Genomic DNA, 19551 nt, shown 5'->3' with positions numbered 1-19551 from the left:
ACAATGGATGCCAATCAGTGCCCATAATGGATGCCAATCAGTGCCCACAATGGGCATCACTGATTGGCATGCATTATTGTTTGGCACTGACTGGCATCCATTAGTACAGTATAACACCAATGCTGCCTATGAGTGCCCACCTGTGCCGCCTATACGTGCCCACCTGTGCCGCCTATGCGTGCCCACCTGTGCCGCCTATGAGTGCCCACCTGTGCCGCCTATGAGTGCCCATCCATGCCCATCTGTGCCGCCCAACCATGCCCATCTGTGCCGCCCATCCATGCCCATCTGGGCCGCCAATCCATGCCCATCTGGGCCGCCCATCCATGCCCATCTGGGCCGCCCATCCATGCCCATCTGGGCCGCCCATCCATGCCCATCTGAGCCGCCCATCCATGCCCATCTGAGCCGCCCATCCATGCCCATCTGAGCCGCCCATCCATGCCCATCCGTGCCCATCCGTGCCAGCTATCAGTGCCAATTTGTGTCGCCCATCCGTGTCGCCCATCAATGCCGCCTCATCAGTGCCACTTCACTGGTGCCACATCATTGGTGCCCATCAGTGCCGCCTTATCAGTGCCCATCAGTGTAGGCCCATCAGTGAAGGAGAAAACGTACTTATTTACAAAGTTTTGAAACTGAACATTTTTTCGGTATTTTTTTTATTTGTAGCGCAAAAAATAAAAACCGTAGAGGTGATCAAATACCACCAAAAGAAAGCTCTATTTGTGGGAAAAAAATTATAAAAATTTCATTTGGGTACAGTGTAGCATGGCCGCGCAATTGTCATTCAAAGTGCGACAGCGCTGAAAGCTCAAAATTGGTCTGGTCAGGAAGGTGTTTAAGTGCCCGGTATTGAAGTGGTTAAAGGGGAATTTATTTTTTTATAAAAAAAAAAAAAATACATTTTTTTGCATGTAAGGGTAAATGTGAGATATGAGGTCTTTTTGACCCCAGATCTCACATTAAAGAGGTCCTGTCATGCATTTTTTTCTATTACAAGGGATGTTTACATTACTTGTAATAGGAATAAAAATTACCCAATTTTTTTTTTAAATGGACAATGTAAAAATAAAAAGTAAAATAAATAAGATTTTTTAAAATTTTTATTTAAAATCGCCCCATCCCGCCGAGCTCATGCGCAGGAGCGAACGCATACGAAAGTTGCACCCGCATATAAAAACGGTTTTCAAACCACACGTGAGGTATCGCTGCGATTGTTAGATAATCGTTAATAATTCTAGCACTAGATCGCCTCCAACTTAAAACTGGTAACCTGTAGACATTTTTAAACATCGCCAATAGATACAATAGAGAAGTGCCAAAGTTTTTCCCCATTCCACAAGGGGTTGCAATTTTGAAGCATTACATGTTGGGTATCATTTTACTTGGTGTAACATTATCTTTCCCAATATAGAAAAAAATTGGGCTAACTTTACTGTTGTCATATTTTTTTTAAATTCAAAAAGTGTATTTTTTCCAAAACAATCGAGTTTGTAAAACCACTGCGCAAATATGGTGTGACAAAGTAGTGCAGCAACCGCCATTGCAAGTAATTTCCTAGCAAAAAAATTATTTTAACCACTTCAGCCCTGGATGCCTCACTTTAACAATTGCGCAGCCATGCGACATTGTACCCAAACAATTTTTCCCCCACAAATAGAGCTTTCTTTTGATGCTATTTGATCACCTATGCAGTTTTTATTTTTTGCGCTATAAAACAAAAAAGAGCGACAATTTTGAAAAAATATATATATTTTTTACTTTTTGCTATAATAAACATCTCCCAAAAATAAAAATGTTTCTAACTGGGGTTGGGAGTGACTGGAGGAGACCTATCGCTGTTCGTAATTACTACTAACAGAGATATGAGTATTTACATACACAAAAACCCTGTTCTGGCTCTCATGTTCACGGGTGGCCGGCGCTCTGCCAGCCACCCGCATCAGGTCCCCTGCCGTGCAGCAGACATGCGCCTGCTATGGTTCTTAAAGGAGGTGAGGTACAGCAATTCGCGGGAACGAGCCACTTTGCCAATGTTTATGTATGTGAGTTGGTCGGCATGTGGTCAACTTGTAATAAGATCTTAAAAAGAGGCTCCACATTACTCAACATCCAAAATCCACATATGAGCCTTTAGCTCAATGATTGAAGCTCCAAAAGCTACATAAGCTACTTTTGAGGCAGATTTGGGTGTTTTTGGACTGCAAATTACCAAATTGAGCACTTGAGTTTTTCAGGAGTTTTTGCAGATGTGTTTTGGGCATTTGTAAGCCTGTGATAACTGGCCTCCTTCTAGTGCTTTCCATTGGCTAAAGAAAAAATGCCTGAGGCTTGAATACGAATTGTAAAATGCTTGTATTGCGCTTCTAAAATGCTTGTATACGCTAACAAATGTGCCCTTAAATAAAATGCCTACAAAACACAATCCTCAGGTGTGAAAGTAGCCTTAGATAGAGACCATTCTTGCAGTATAGACATAACTGCATATGTATAATAGAGATGAAGGCACTTACTTTGTTTTCTAATGTCTCCCCATCTGATAACCGATTTTCTTTAATTTCAGCATGACTGCCAGAGAAATCTTGGTGAATATGTGATATTTTATCAAGAGTTTTGTTGTCTTTTATAGATTCTTCCCACTGATCCTGGGATCCAAGAGGGCTCTCTTCCAGAAGTTCCTTTACTGGCTGTTGACTTGGATATCTCTGGTCTAAAGAATCATCTTTTTTCTGCAATTGTCCAGAAGACTCATCCCTTATACGTTGGCCATTGATTCCTTTTTCTAGAGCCAATTGTTTCCTTTGTGGTTGCTGACTAGCAGAGATGGATTCTATAAACTAAAGATGAATTTGGTTAAGCGTTTGTAAATCTTCACCTTGAAAAACCACCCATTCAATTTAAAATAGAAATGAAAGGCAAAACATTTGTGTATAGATATAAAAAACAAACAAAAATAAATAAACCAGTATTAACACTTTGTTTCCCTTTTATTTATAAGTGATCACATTCCCTGTTCTCAGTTTTATAAGAGCTTGGGTAGGAGACACAGCAGCACACTGATCTTCCCAGTGAAAGGCTGCGCGGGGATGGGGGGTCAGAACAAGTCTAATAATTGGAGAAGAGCAGGCTGAGTTCCCAGCACAGATAGAGAACCGACCATGATGTGTTGTCCTGCTTAGTGTGGTCAGTTTTTAATAGGAAAGCAGAGGGGTTGGCAGATATATCAGGGATTTCACACAAAGGAAGCAATACAAAGAGAACAGGATACTTTTTCAAATAATAAATGGTAGAGCAGACACACATCAGGAAACTGAAATGTTGCGTTTAAATACTCTTATGTGGGGTTTGCAAAATACAGTAATATTATTTCAGTAAGACGTGCGACCTCTGGAAAAAAAAAATACAAATAAAAAAAAAAATTAACTTCATTTTAATGTTTTCATATTTCATAATTTTTGTTTTTTTCTCAGGTACTAACAAAAGCGAGCTTCATGGATGGCTTATGAGCTAATAGTAAGAAAAACGCATTGACAAAAATTTAAATAGTGAAAAAAGCCGCTAGCAAAAAAGTCAGACACACTGTAAATAAACCAACTACTAAAAATAATGCAGTGCTTTAAATAAACGTACGTGCTGTTGCCACACTGTTCCTTCTGTGTACACAAACATATCCACTTCCATGCATGAATAATTTTCCTTGAATTTATTAAGCTTGTTATCCTTTTACTGAATGTGAGCACCCTTAATCCCTTCTTATGATATTAGAGTATTTTATGGATTTACACCGAGTGGATGTTTTTTCATTTATATCCAAGATGCACACCACCTTCTTCCCTACATCTACTGAGACATACTTGAAGTACTAGACATTTCATGCTCCTAAAGGATATGCCATGTCAGATTCATGCCAATATATTACATTGAGCGTCTTGGACTCCATAATTGAGTCCTGCAACTCTGGTAAGAGCCCATCACACACTAGATGGCGGATCATGTGGTGGAATTTGATCACTTACATTTTCGAAATATTAGATTTTTTTCACAACTTTATGAACTATTTTCTGGATATTTGTTTTTGTACTTTCGTTTTAGACATTTTCTATTGTTCACCATTTATGGACTTTATTTAAAGCGCTGCATTATTTTAATGGATGGCTTAATTTAGGCTGAATTGTTTTTGGCCTTTAAGTCATTCACCGCTCTATTAGGCTGGATTCACACCTATGTATTTTTAATGCTTTTTGCATTTTGCAGATTTTCACTACAGAACGTGTTCCATAGGAAACCATGTTAAATGGACTGTAGTGCAAATCTGCAAAATGCAAGAAGCACTAAAACTGCATCGCTGGGAATCCATCCTTATGCATTACAGAGGGAAGAAAGAGGAGGTGGAGTGGCAGCTGAACGTGGACGAAGGGGCAAAGAGATGGAAGAGTGGAAGCTGGCAGGGAGTGAAAGGAAGAGATTGCAGTTGACCATAGAACATTGGGAGAAATAAACAAAGCCAAGTACTAGGGGACTGAAGTGCAAATATAGAGCAAACAAAGGGTGAACTGATAAAGTGCAAGGGTGTCAGATAGAAAGCAGAATGTAGATGAATGTGAATATAGAGGGACAGAGCATGAGCTATTTATACACAGAGGGAAGTGAAAGGGGACCTACGAGGGCTCACTGGTTGGCAGGGTCGGTTTTCAGGAATTAAAGTACACTGTGCAGGAGACTTTGCAGTGGCATGTCTATTATGTGTGTGTTATACTGATGACCGCTCTGGATACGCTGGTATGAGTACTGGTTGTTTTTATGCCATGTATTGAAGCACTCTGTACTTTTTGGTTTCTTGTCTAGGACCTAGTTGTTGGGAGCTTTAGATCCCCCTTATTGGATGGATGGTTCCAAGCATTAGTGATTATTTGAAGATTTGTGACAGTACCTTGCATATAATGGATGATTTGTTTGTTCTATGCTTTGTGAGCTAAGCTTAGACCACTTCATTGGAAAGTACTTCTACATAAATACTACGCCTTCTCCAGTGAGCTAGAAGTTTGAGTCACTCAGTCATATGCACCATGCAAGTAAAATTATTATTATTATTATTGCTATTTATAGGACTTTGTCTTTGTTATCTATAAGCATTACACAAGGCACTATGTTTAATCCTCAGACTATGATCTCCAGTTATGTGCATGTCCCCACATCTGCCATAGTACCTGCAGTGGTGTCGTCCTGCGCTACTTTTTGCCCTCTTTACTTTCTTTGCCATTTTTCATTTTTGGTTTCCACTCATCAGTGTGGTATATGCAAATGTATACACTTATTATATGTACTTTTATCCATTTAGAAATTGTACTCCTGAAAACGCAATTACTAGCGAAACATGTTGAGCTACATCAGACTGTCTCAATCTATATCAAAATGAACACCTATTGTTCCAACACTGCTGTATTGGAGTCTATTTGGCCCATGCTTAATAGTAATTTCTAAGCCTAATATTCTGACATATTTTATATTATCAATGGTCTTTTATCTGTGATGTAGTTTAATAAAAAATATATATTTTAACTTATTGGTGCCAAAAAGTCCATATTATTATATATATATCCAATTTAGTTTTCCCCATTTTTGAATTAGGATGTGGCACAGTGCATCCCCTGTACACCATCAGTACCACCCTGTGGTAGTGTACTAGTACTTTTTGAAAGAGAGGAGACAGTGTAAATCAGAGGTAGGCAACCTGGGCTCCTCCAGCTGTTGTGGAACTATATTTCCCATGAGGCATTGCAAGGCTGGCAGTTACAATTAGACACCAGCTTTTAATACACTGATCAGCCAAAACTTTATGAACACTTACAGGTAAAGTGAATAACATTGATTATCTTGTTACAATAGTATATGGTATAGTATATGGAATATATTAGTTAATGTGCTGAAAGCAGAAAAAATTGGATGAGATGATAGGAGGACACACAGTACAGGAAAGACGACAGTGTGTCTCCGTGACCGTGGGTCCCGCGGACTATGTCCGCCAGGTTCCCGTGATTGTGCCAAGGAGAGGAAGAGCGGGGAGATGTGAGATTTTGTAAACAAAGTATTTGCCCTTTCTGCCTAGAGACAGGACAGTGATTACAGCTCTCTCTCATTGAGAGCTGTGATCACTGTTCTTTGTGTTCAAGCCCACCCCCCCAACAGTTAGAATAACTCCCTAGGACACACTTAACCCCTTCACTGCCCCCTAGTGGTTAACTCCTTCATTGTCAGTGTCATTTACACAGTAATCAATGCATTTTTATAGCAAAGATCGCTGTATAAATGACACTGGTCCCAAAATAGTGTAAAAAATGTCTGATGTGTCCGCCATGTCGAGGTCCCGATAAAAATCGCAGATTGCCGCCATTACTAACATAAAAAAAATTAAAATAAAAATACCATAAAATGATCCCCTATATTGTAGATGCTATAACTTTTACACAAACTAGTCAATATATATTTGTGGGGGATATTTATTATTGCAAAAAGTAAAAAATTAGTTTTTTTTCCAAAATTGTTGCTCTTTTTTTCTTTATAGCCCAAAAAATAAAAACCACAGAGGCGATAAAATACCACCAAAAGAAATATCTATTTGTGGGGAAAAAAAAGGACGTAAATTGTCAGTTAAAGCGACGCTGTGACGAATCGCTAAAAAGTGTTCTGGTCAGGAAGGGGGTAAAATCCTCTGGGGCTGAAGTGGTTAAAGGAGAACATATTACCTTTGGCTGGCTATTACTGACATCTGTGCAATCCATGGGGGGCAGGGCCTCTGGTCTACGATTTGAAACATCTCTGTGACTGTCAACATGCCTTGGTTGGATTGGCTGTGGATTATTGGAGAAGCGATCATTCCCACCTTCAATAAACCGATCATACCCCTCTCTCTGGGGATTTGAAGGGAGCAGCCTCTCTCTTTCTCCATCACGATTTCTCGGTAACAGATTCATATGATGCACATTTGTGCCAAACCCGTAACAAAATACCTGTAAATGTAATTTTTATTAATACGGAAGCATAAAGTGTTAAAAGGCAAAGCATGTCCTTAAAATTCAATTGTACTAAAACTTAAAATTCGGTCTCAAATAAAAGGTTGAATGCATTATTGGCCAAAAATGCATTTTATGTTCTCCCTTTCCTTGACTTTGTTAATAAGGTTTCTGAGTAATGAGAATATAATGAACAAAGTAAAGCAGCTCTACAGATTGGCCAACACGATACCCAGTTCAAAAGTCCTTACAAGAGGTGCCTGCCCAGCTTTCAGCCAAGATAACTGCAGTGAAAGGAGAGGGTGGCTGCACACTGAAGTAAGAAAATTCAAAAAATCCCAAAAACTTTATTGAAGTAAAGTCCACAATAAAAACATCACACCCACCCACTGCTGTGGGCTGGCTGGCTGGCAGTGGCACCCTGCTGCGGGCGGGCGGGCTGGCAGTGGCACCCTGCTGCGGGCGGGCGGGCTGGCAGTGGCACCCTGCTGCGGGCGGGCGGGCTGGCAGTGGCACCCTGCTGCGGGCGGGCGGGCTGGCAGTGGCACCCTGCTGCGGGCGGGCTGGCTGGCAGTGGCACCCTGCTGCGGGCGGGCGGGCTGGCAGTGGCACCCTGCTGCGGGCGGGCTGGCTGGCAGTGGCACCCTGCTGCGGGCGGGCTGGCTGGCAGTGGCACCCTGCTGCGGGCGGGCTGGCTGGCAGTGGCACCCTGCTGCGGGCGGGCTGGCTGGCAGTGGCACCCTGCTGCGGGCGGGCTGGCTGGCAGTGGCACCCTGCTGCGGGCGGGCTGGCTGGCTGGCAGTGGCACCCTGCTGCGGGCGGGCTGGCTGGCTGGCAGTGGCACCCTGCTGCGGGCGGGCTGGCTGGCTGGCAGTGGCACCCTGCTGCGGGCGGGCTGGCTGGCTGGCAGTGGCACCCTGCTGCGGGCGGGCTGGCTGGCTGGCAGTGGCACCCTGCTGCGGGCGGGCTGGCTGGCAGTGGCACCCTGCTGCGGGCGGGCTGGCTGGCAGTGGCACCCTGCTGCGGGCGGGCTGGCTGGCAGTGGCACCCTGCTGCGGGCGGGCTGGCTGGCAGTGGCACCCTGCTGCGGGCGGGCTGGCTGGCAGTGGCACCCTGCTGCGGGCGAGCTGGCTGGCAGTGGCACCCTGCTGCGGGCGAGCTGGCTGGCAGTGGCACCCTGCTGCGGGCGAGCTGGCTGGCAGTGGCACCCTGCTGCGGGCGAGCTGGCTGGCAGTGGCACCCTGCTGCGGGCGAGCTGGCTGGCAGTGGCACCCTGCTGCGGGCGAGCTGGCTGGCAGTGGCACCCTGCTGCGGGCGAGCTGGCTGGCCTCTTGCTGTGGGTGGGTGGCTGCCGGAATGGCTGGTACCTTGATAGGGGTGGCTGCTGCCAGCGGCACCGCGCTGTGGGCGGGCCTGCTGGCTGCCAGCGGCACCACGCTGTGGGCGGGCCTGCTGCGGGCGGCTTGCTTGCTGACACCCTGCTGCGGGCGGCTTGCTTGCTGACACCCTGCTGCGGGCGGCTTGCTTGCTGACATCCTGCTGCGGGCGGCTTGCTTGCTGACACCCTGCTGCGGGCGGCTTGCTGGCTGGCACCCTGCTGCGGGCGGCTTGCTGGCTGGCACCCTGCTGCGGGCGGCTTGCTGGCTGGCACCCTGCTGCGGGCGGCTTGCTGGCTGGCACCCTGCTGCGGGCGGCTTGCTGGCTGGCACCCTGCTGCGGGCGGCTTGCTGGCTGGCACCCTGCTGCGGGCGGCTTGCTGGCTGGCACCCTGCTGCGGGAGGGTGGCTGCTGGAATGGCTGGCATCTTGTGGGTGGCTGCTGGCCGGCCTGGCACCTTGATGTGGGTGGGTGGCTGCTGGCTGGCCTCAGTGGCCTGACATCTTGCTGTGGGTGGCTTTCTGCTGGCTGGCTGGGTGGCATGTCCTTCTGTCTGAGTGTCGATGGGAGGCGAGGGATGCTGTCAGACTCGATAGATGTAATGACATTGTGTGCGTGTCCCGGGCGCCCCTGCGCACTGGGTCTGCACTCTGCACGCTTATAGACCCCAAAAAGATGGCCATGGCCAGCGGAGACCAATATCGGTCTAGTTTGCGACCGATAAAGATTTTTGTGAAAATGCTGATATCGGCCTGCAATAACAGACTGTACCAATAATCAGTCAATCCCTTCCAGACACGCATACACAATGAACTCAATTTTGAGTGGCATGTCACTCATTTGTATGAGTGACATGGGTTATTGGCGCTTTCTGCTGTGTGGGATGCACCCCCCTTTTTCTTACTGTTGCATGTGTATGATTTTTAAATAAGCCACCTGCTTTGATGCCGCTTACAATTAATTTTAGCCCCAGATGTTTTGCATTTGTTTTGTCGTTTCTTTTTTCTCTTTCCTTGTTATTATAAGTATATGTTTTATATTGCTTGTTTATTACATCTGAATGCAGGAGATATTGGTTGCTGATTGAGCTCACTTGTTTCATCTTTAAGTGTGGTTGTATTTGAACGATAGCGCTGTTAGCGGTGTTATGCTGACATGAAACGTGTTAGCATCTCCTGCACTTCCTGTTGCTGCAACGTTTTAGAGTGGACTTTACTTTAATAAAGCTCTTTGGAATTTATTTTCTTCAGTGTGCGGCCATCCTTTCCTTTTACTATCGAACTTAACCGCTTGCGTACTGCCGGCCTGCAACGTACTGTAGACAGGCAGGCTGCACAGGCAAAGCAATATACCTGTATGTATGAAGCAGGGGCAAACCCCCCCCCCCACTGACACCTGCGTGAGTGCACACAGCAGGATCCTGTCATCAAGTCCTGGGCAATGGAAAAAGCAGCACGTTATACCTATTACACATAGTTAACCCCTCCCCAGCCAGTGTCATTAGTACAGTGACAGTGTATATAGATCACTGTTTTTAATGTCACTGGGAATGTCAGTTCCCCCCAGTCTCAGATTGTTCACTGCATCGTCCCATTATAAGTCCCTGATCACTGTAAATAGTATAAAAATAAATAAATAAAAAAATTCCAGTATATATACATATACACCATAGTTTGTAGGCGCTATAACGTTCACATAAACCTATCAATATACACTTATTGGGATTTTTTTTTTTTTTAATAAAAGACATGTAGCAGAATCAATTTTGGCCACAATTTATAAAGAAATTTACTTTTTTAAATTATTATTAGATAGGCTTTGTAACAAAAAGTAAAAAAAGAAATAGTTTTTTTTGGCGCATTTTTGTATATAGTGCAAAAAATTCAAATCCCGGTGCTAATCAAATACCACCAAAAGAAAGCTCCATTTGTGTGAAAACAATTATATAAAGTTTGTTTGGGTACAGAGTTGCATGACTGCAAAATTACCAGTTAAACTTGAGCAGTGCAAAATATCAAAAAAAAGGCCTGGTCATGAAGAGGGTAAAAGTTTCTGGAGCTGAAGTGGTTAAGCAATATGCGCTGCCACTGCTTGTTGTGTCAAAGCAAATGTACCTCTTACTTCTGCACAGACTCCCAAGTGCTGCAATATAAAGGTGTTTCAAAACGTTACCTTGGCCCCAGTTATACTAGCAGACTTTATGACTATTCTGTTGCTAGAGATCAAATCCAAGATCCCAGATCCCAGATCTCGTATTGCAACAGAATGTGCTCCATTGCTGGCCTACTTAAAGAGAGCACACAACTGCATGATAGCCAATACCATCAGATTCCCTCTGCCGGATAAAGGAAGACACAAATACACCCCTTAAATTAGAAGAAAATTACCACACTCACCAGTAAAAGAGCTGCTATAATAATTAGTACGAACGGCTGGTAGAACAAAGGCATCTCTGCTAACAAAGCATGAAAGAACTCTCCCAACCCTTTCCCAATATGCTTTAAGGGTTCTGTTATGAAGTTGGTGAAAGTGACAGCAAAAGCCTGCAGACATAAAATATAAAAAAAAAGATAATCAACAAGTCCAATACATTTTCATCTTTTAAATACACACCAAGATGAGCTTACAGTGTCTGCTATGGGAAATATCTATCCTATACCAATGTTTCCTAGGCCACTGCAAAAGTAGTCTTTTAAAAAAAAATCCTAGAGTGCAGCTTTAGGGCACTTTCACACTGGGGCAGGGTGTTGGCAGAAAAGCTTTCTTTTGCGTATCTTTCCCATATGGGCATTTCCCGGAGTCTCACAACCCCACCCATGCACTGTACTGTAAAGGAGCACTGTGATATAAAAAGGACTGTACTGTAATGATTACAGCACCCCTTTACAGTGCAGTCCCCTTTATATCACTGTGCTCCTTGCAATTATTGCCCGCCCCCCCCCCCCATCAAAGTGCCCCTTGCAGTCATTGACACCCTCCCCCCCCCCCCCCAAATCACAGTCCTCCCATCACAGTGCTTCCTGCAGTCATAGCTCCCATCACAGTCCTCCCTGAACAGTGTCCATTTACATGCCCTGTACATCCCCTGCAGCCTGCGTGTATTCTCTAATGTCTCAGCAGGAGGGGAGTTTCTTCTCAGACCTCAGGCGTTTAGCAGCCCGTGTGTATTCTCTCAGGTCTCCCAACCTGCTGCTGATGTCAGCCTATTAGCAAGGCAGGGGGCAGGAGCAGCTGCAGATAGGGACAGAGAGCAGGAGCTGGCAAAATATTAACATGTGGGTGATTACCTGCTTGTTATTATGAAAAGTCTCTCGCTCTCTGTCCCGATCTGCAGCTGCTCCTCCTGCCTTGCTAATAGACAGACATTGGCATGATGATTAATTGCTTAATTTATCAGCGCAAGAGTTTATTGGTTTCACCAGATGTATCAATGTTCTTTACTTTGGTTATTTAGCTAACCAGACTACTGCTAGGAATAAATACAGACTTGAAACACTATTATCATAATACTGTATTTCATCCCAGAAAACATGAGTATTGTAAGAAGCTAGTCCTTTCACTGATGGCAATTTTTGTGCATCTAGGGAGACTCTGGATTCATGGAACATTCTTTATACAAAGTCCTTTACCACTTAAGATGAAAAGGCCAAAGTGTCCCCCTAATACCCCATGTGCTATGAACTACTTCAGCAGAAAATGTTGCACGCTCTGCATTTTTGCACCCCCACTCCTGCTAAAGTACCCAAGATGGTCACTTATACTTCCACCAGGCCCTGGTGTTAAAAAGCCTGCCTTCTCTACCAGAAATGTTAATGGTAAATTGTTATAATGCCAGAGCTTCTGCTGACCACTACAGCACTAGCTTGCTGTAATTTAGGGTACAGAGTCGAGTGATTATTTACTTATATAATAAATACAAGGATTGTAATTTAAATCCATTCTAGATGGTATGGTCACCTTGACTATAGAGTACAGCAGAACTCATCTGAAAAAATAGGGTTTTTTAGTACTCACCGTAAAATCCTTTTCTCTGTAATTCACCGACCGACACAGCTCCTCTCTGTAACAAATGGGTTGTTAGCCATATCACTAGGAGAATACTAGGCAAAGTTGGAACACAGCACTCAGAACTTAGTTCCGCCCAGGGGGGCGGTCCCTCAGGCTACAACCCCTGCCGTCTGCAGACAGACCTCAGTACGTCAACAAGCAGTATAAAGTAAAGATAAAAGGAGCTGTGTCGGTCAGTGAATTACAGAGAAAAGGATTTTACGGTGAGTACAAAAAATCCTATTTTCGCTTATAATCACCGACCGACACAGCTCCTCTCTGTAACAAATGGGACAACCCCAAGCAGTGCCAAAACGAGGGGTGGGAAAACAGCATAGAAACTTCATCCACCATGGCAAGTGGGAACTAGTGAAACTATACCCACAAAAAAACAACAGTGCATGGAAAATCACCATAGAAAAACAGGGTATCCTCAACAGGAGTGATCACCCAAGACCGCACCAAAATGCAGAAGTAATGCAACAGTACATTAACATAACAGTACTGCGTTTTTATTGAAAAAAAAAAAAAAATAAAAAAAAAAAACAGGCAAAATATATATTGCATATTTAATTACAATTACACGGCCGCCTGCAAAACTTTGCAGTCAAAACAGGCTTCAGCCGATGTGCTAACGTCTACCTTGTAGAACTTGGTAAACGTATGGACAGACGACCAGGTCGCTACCTTACACACCTGAGCAAGAGACGCTTGGTGTTGGAAGGCCCAAGACATTCCGATTGCCCTTGTGGAATAGGCCGTGACTGGAAAGGGGGGCACCTGCCCCTTCAAGGCATAGGCTTGTACTACAATCTGTCTGATCCACCTGGAAATGGTGGCCGACGAGACCGCCATACCTTTCTTTGGACCAGCCACCGAAACAGAGTCTGACTTCCGAAAGGGAGCCGTGGCAGACAAATACACCCTCAGAGCCCTAACCACATCAAGGGCGTGAAGGGTCACCTCCCTAGGGTGCTTTGGCTTTGGACACAGATGCGAATACAATATCCTCATTGATATGAAAAGCCGAGACTACCTTTGGCAGAAAAGACGGTTGCGGATGCAACACCACCTTATCCTTGTGGATAATCAGATAGGGTGACTTGCAGGACAAGGCCACCAATTCCAAAACCCTCCTGGCTGATGTGATGGCCACTAGCAAGACCACTTTCTGGGAAAGAGTCAACAGGGAAATCTCCCTGATATTTTCAAACGGTGGTTTCTGAAGCGCCAACACCAGGTTCAAATTCCATGGGGGTAACGGTGGACGCACTGGAGGGACTACTACATGTTGTAATCCCTGAACGAAGGTACTCCCTAAGGAGTGCGATGCCAGGGGTCGTTGAAAAAGACAGCTAAGGCTGAAATTTGCCCTTTGATGGTGCTTAATGCTAATCTCTGGTCAACTCTTGCTGGAGAAACAGCAGGATCCTGGATATGGAAAAGGAGCGTGGATGCCATCCTTTCTCCTCACACATGGAGATGCAGGCCTTTCGGGTACGATGGTATATTTTCCGAGGAGATGATTTCCGTGCTCTCAACATAGTTGGAATCACCGAGTCCGACAGACCCCGGTTCCTCAACACCTGGCTCTCAATAGACATGCCGTTAAAGCCAGCGATGTTAAAGCAGGATGGAGAATTGGACCTTGAGGCAGAAGGTCCTCTTGCAACGGCAGTCACCAGGTAGCGTCGGCCACCAGACGCACCAGGTCTGCGTACCAAGGACGCTAAGGGCAATCTGGAGCAACCAACATTAGTGGGATCCTCTCGGCTTCCACTCTGCGAAGCAGACATGGTAACAGTTTCAGTGGAGGAAAGGCGTAGATCAGCTGGTACTGATCCCACGGAGCCACCAGCGCATCTGACAGGTCGGCCCACGGATCTCTTGTCCTAGACACGAATCTTGGCACCTTCTGATTGATACAGGAGGCCAGAAGATCCACGTCTGGTGTGCCCCACCTCAGGCACAGTAACCTGAATGTCTCCGGATGCAATGGCCATTCTACTGGGTCCAGCATCTGTCGACTCAAATAGTCCGCCTGCCAGTTCTCCACTCCCGGGATGTAAATGGCCAACAGGGCCAGTACATGTCGCTCTGCCGTGCAGCGGCTGAACTTCTTGTTACCCCTTGGTGATTGACGTATGCCATGGCCGTGGTGTTGTCTGACTGGATCCTGATCGGACGCCCTTGCAGCCTCATTGACCATGTGGAGAGGCATAGCCTGATCGCTCTCAATTCGAGCAGATTGATGGGCAACTTGGATTCTTCCGTCGACCAGAAGCCCCATCACTCCACCCCAGCCGGATAGACTGGCGTTCGTTCTGATCACCATCCATTTCAGAGGGAGGAACGATTTTCCGGACTGAATCACCAGGGCACAGTGGTAGAGTGGTTAGCACTCTCGCCTAGTAGTAAAAAGGGTCGCTGGTCCGAATCCCAACCACGACACTACCTGCCTGGAGTTTGCATGTTCTCCCTGTGCCTACATGGGTTTCCTCCAGGTACTCCGGTTTCCTCCCACACTCCAAAGACATGCAGGTAGGTTAATTGGCTTCTGTCCAAAATTGGCCCTAGTATATGAATGGGGACCTTGGATTGTGGGCTCCTTGAGGATAGGGACTGATGTGAGTGTGCAATGTACAGGGATAGGGAGAATTATAGACACTCCCTCAGGTTGAACTGGATGGACTGGTGTCTTTATTCAACCTTACTAACTATGTAACCGGGGACCTCAACCACCAGATCAGAGAGTCTCTGACTGACTGGCTCACCTGGATCTGTCGATCCAGGGACAACTGAGATTTTTCCCATGTTGTCAAAATCTCCTGCTGCAGGACTCTGGTGTGGAACTGGGTATAAGGTAACTCCTCGAAGGAGGCTACCATGAGTCCCAGTAATCTCATGCAAAAGCGGAGCGACGACCACTTACGGTTGATCAGCAGTTTTACCGCGGATCTCAGAGTCTGTAACTTGTCTGAAGGGAGAAACACTCTCGCTTCCCTGGAGTCCAGCAGCAAGCCTAGGTACTCCAGACGCTGGGTCGGCACGATCACCGACTTTTTTAGGTTCAACAGCCACCTGAATTCTTGCAGGGTCTGCATGGTGATTGCCACATCCTCCTCTAATTCTTAGGGGGAAGGCGCCCTCAGGAGATCATCTAGGTATCCCACGATCATGACCCCACGTTGCCGTAGCAATGCCAAAACTGGAGCCAATACCTTGGTAAAGACCCGGGGGGGCTGAAGCCAGACCAAAAGGAAGAGCCACAAACAGGTAGTGGGCTTCACCCAACTGCAAACTGCAGGAACTTTTGATGCCGGAGGCATATGGGTATGTGCAGGTATGCATCCTGGATGTCCAAGGACGCCAGGGAGTCCCCTTGATGGAGTGCAGAGACTACTGAGCGAAGTGATTCCATTCTGAACCTCTGCGCTTTTAAAAAGTGATTGAGGGCTTTTAGGTCTTGGGAACCACAAACAGATTTGAGTAGAATCCCTGGAAGCATGCCGAGTCCGGAACAATCACCCTGCGATTCAGAAAATGCCTTACCGCCCCCAAAAGGGCCTCCCGGCGAGCCGGAAATACAGGTATGCGCTGGAGGGGAAGAATCTGTTTGGCAGCCAAGACAGAAACTCTCTTGTAGCCTGTGGAAATCAGATCGCAGACATAAGTCAGATACGGCAACACCTTAGGTGAACATGCTGGCTTGCGGGACCCAAAAGGGACCGGTACATCAGCAGAGGGATCCACTCGCTCCTGAATCTTCAGGGTATCGCGCACCGCTGTGATAAGTGCGCCAACATGCTCACTGTCCAAACGGTCCTGGTCAGCGTCGCCTGACAAGACAGAGCAGGGTCTCCAGCCTCAGCAGGACCCAAGGCTGCATCAGAGCTCTCCCCAGAGGATGGGGGGGGGGGGGGGGGGGAGGGGCTGCTTTTTAGCACCTTTCTTCCCACGCACCGCCTCCATCTTGGCAATGAACGAATTGAGGACCACCGTCAGGGTGTCCATGGGTATTGCGCAGTCCGCAGGCGACCCGGTTGCAATTGCCTGGATTTCAGGGGAAGAAGCACCAGTTTCTGAAGCCATGCTGACCCTACCCTGTCTGCCACCCAAAGGGGACTTAGGACAGTGACAGTCCCACCCTCCTTGCTGCAAACTGACTGAGGGGCTCTAACCCGTTGGACTCACCACCCTGAGGAGTTCTGCGCTGTTCACAAGTAGTGCCTGTAGACCCTGAGTGCTCCCAGGTGCAGAGGAAACAAAATTTGTGTCGGTGGCAGTCGTCAGAATGAGCGCTAAACTATCTGAAAAACATGCTCAGGCTTCAATAAAATGGCCGCCCAGCGTCCAGTAAACAGACAGGAAACACAGGGAAAATGGCTGTGAGAGCACATGCAAGCTGCTGCTGGAGAACACTGAAAAACGCGCTCAGGCTTCTAGAAAATGGTCGCCAGTGTCCTGAATAGGAGAGCACTGGGAAAATGGCCACTTGAAGCCCAGAAAGACATGCTGCCCTCACCCACACCTAAAATGGCCACCGGTCAGCTTCCATGAGGCACAGAAGACAGAATGTGACAGAGACCCAGCGCTGCCCATAGCAGACACCTTCCGGGAGCTTAACATACAGGATCCAGGACACCACCAGCCAGCCAGCCCCCTATCCCAGGTGAGAGCCCCCAGGGATCTGTACATATACACCGCTCAGCAGTCACATGCAGCGCCCACCCCACGGAGGGGAAAGAAGGAAGATAGGGACAGGTGAGAGAAGAGAGGGAAGTGAGGGACCCCCAAATCAACCTCCCAGGGAATGCCCAGCTGCTCAGCTCCGCCGGGACAGGGAGAGCCGTACTTTCCAGTCCTGAAGAGCTGGGAGACATTCTATCACAGACCCACTCACTGATCAGTACAGGGTGGCTGTTGGTCCGACATACTGTGACGCAGACATCAGTAGCCCGGTCATATGTACGCCCCGGAGCATAAAAGCTCACCGACCACCTCTGGAGCTGAGGTTTCGTCCTGGCCTGCTGAGCCGTAGCTGCAACCTGCACATGCTCGATGGCCGGACTGGGGAGACTACAAGGATAAGGGTATCCAGCCTGTCACCCAGCCGGCTGTTAATAACTGATCACAGGATCATTCATTTTGCGCAAAAATCCAAGCTTCTGCATAAAAAAAGCACGGACCGATGGGCCCGCAGGGTTCCTAGGTCGTTCTCATTTACTAGGCAAAATAAAACTGAGGTCTGTCTGCAGACGGGAGGTGTTGTAGCCTGAGGGACCGCCCCCCCTGGGCAGAACTAAGAGTTCTGAGTGTTGTGTTACAACTTTGCCTAGTATTCTCCTAGTGCTAAGGCTAACAACCCATTTGTTACAGAGAGGAGCTGTGTCGGTCGGTGAATATAAGAGAAATCCATTTATTAGTGTACATTTAATAACGTTGTTTAAAAAGGCATAAATATGAATATTTAGGACTTTTTCAGACAGGCCCTGGCACCTGTCCTGCACACACACTCTATGCATTCAGGTCCGTCCTCTGCAGCATGCCTGTAAAATTTTGATATGCAACTGTGCAATTGTGTACATGCAGTCGCTGCGTCTGCATCCATTTCCATAGGTTGCATGCACGCAACTCAGGGCAGACACAAACAAATTCGTTCATGCACGCAGGAAGGCATGTCTGAATGAGCCCTTAGTTACAAATATTGATGACATAGAACAGCAAAATCAAAGCTTACTTTGGTTGGTGGGACCAGAAGTATTGGGTTTACCATTAAAGCTTTAAAATACTCCTCACATGGATCATTCTGGAAAGATGAAGAACTTTTCCACCAGTCTTTAAAAGATCAAAAATATTTTAAACAAAAATAACAGAATAGACAGCTTAACATTGTAGGGAAACAAGAGAATTTTTAAATGGTAATTCTGCCAAAAGATTTTTTCAGCTTTAGGTCAAGTCTCGTGGGACATTTGTTAAGGCTACCATAGACATTAGATGCGCAGCATAATCTGACCACTTTTAGGCATCTAGAGGTCCAGCATTACCTTTAAAATAAATAGTCACCTAGTGAAACTGCTACAATTTTCATAAATGTGTTATAAAACTTAGCAAAAAGCTAATTTTTTCCCCTTCACTGATGAGCGCTGATGAGGCTGCACTGATTTTCAGTACTGGTGGGCACTGTTGAGACCGCACCCATAATCAAGACACCAATCCTGTCCCCACTACTGTTTTTACCAGGAGGCAGAAGGGTGTCCCAACTCCCCCCTCCACATTTACCAGGCTCTCCTGTGTGAACGCCATCATCCAGTTCCTGGGACACAGCGGGAGGAATTCATGTTGTTAATTCCACTGCATGACGTCATAAGCTGGAAGCGATAAGGATTTCGGCACTGGTTTTATTCTCGTGTAAAATAGCCATTATCGGCTTGAACAAGCATCTGATCAAACCAAGCTTGGTTTGATTAGATGCTTTGGAGGGCAGAGGAGAGATCTTGAGTCTAATATACTCTAGATGTCTTCATAAAGAGGATCTGTCATGGTCCATGCTATCACAGGGGATGTTGTTTATCCCTTCTGATAGGAATAAGGAGATTCCCTCTTAGATTGTAAGCTCTAAGTCAGGGGTAGGCAACCTCGGCCCTCCAGCTGTGGTGAAATTACAAGTACCATGAGACATTGCAAGACCCTGACAAACACAGGCACCTAAAGGCAGAGGCTCCGCCCCCCTAGTGACCATCAGAGACCGGAGACTTCTTGCTGACGGCTTCCTCCTGCGGCCGCTCCATCTAGCCCAAGACACTGGAAACCACTGGCGCTGCCAAGTGTGATGACATTGCGCTCCACTGAAGCCGCCCTCGATACCTGGAACCCATTGGTTGCCCTTATTTGATGTGCCTGCTAATCACCGTCTAGTGAGTGCATTATATTAGATTAAACCGTGCTCTTTTAAACTGCTACACTTAGATTGGCGCTGATCTTTGTTCATGTAGATTCAGCACAGCTGGAGGGATGAGGTTGCCTACCCCTGCTCTAAGGAGCAGGGTCTTCCGATTCCTGCTGCATTAAAAAGTGTATTGTATTTGTACTGTCTACCCTCAAGTTGTAAATT

General features: G+C 46.4%; 1 protein-coding gene across 1 annotated transcript in view; it reads right to left on the bottom strand.

The window, feature by feature from the left end:
* Positions 1-19551, bottom strand: part of CLCC1 (chloride channel CLIC like 1) — a 123843-nt gene that overhangs the window by 9596 nt on the left and 94696 nt on the right. Inside the window, exons 9-12 of the mRNA XM_077452698.1 lie at positions 18178-18275; positions 10787-10933; positions 6747-7010; positions 2517-2840 (exon numbers count right to left, since the gene is read on the bottom strand). Of these exons, the coding sequence (XP_077308824.1) occupies positions 2517-2840; positions 6747-7010; positions 10787-10933; positions 18178-18275 (833 nt within the window). The remainder of the gene's footprint in view (positions 1-2516; positions 2841-6746; positions 7011-10786; positions 10934-18177; positions 18276-19551) is intronic.

Source organism: Lithobates pipiens, unplaced genomic scaffold (genome assembly GCF_037356315.1).
Source record: "Lithobates pipiens isolate NorthernLeopardFrog02 unplaced genomic scaffold, aLitPip1_a1.2 Scaffold_23, whole genome shotgun sequence".
Classification (NCBI taxonomy): Eukaryota; Metazoa; Chordata; class Amphibia; order Anura; family Ranidae; genus Lithobates; species Lithobates pipiens.
The sequence above is the reverse complement of the archived record's forward strand: the minus strand, read 5'-3'. Positions and strand labels throughout refer to the sequence as shown.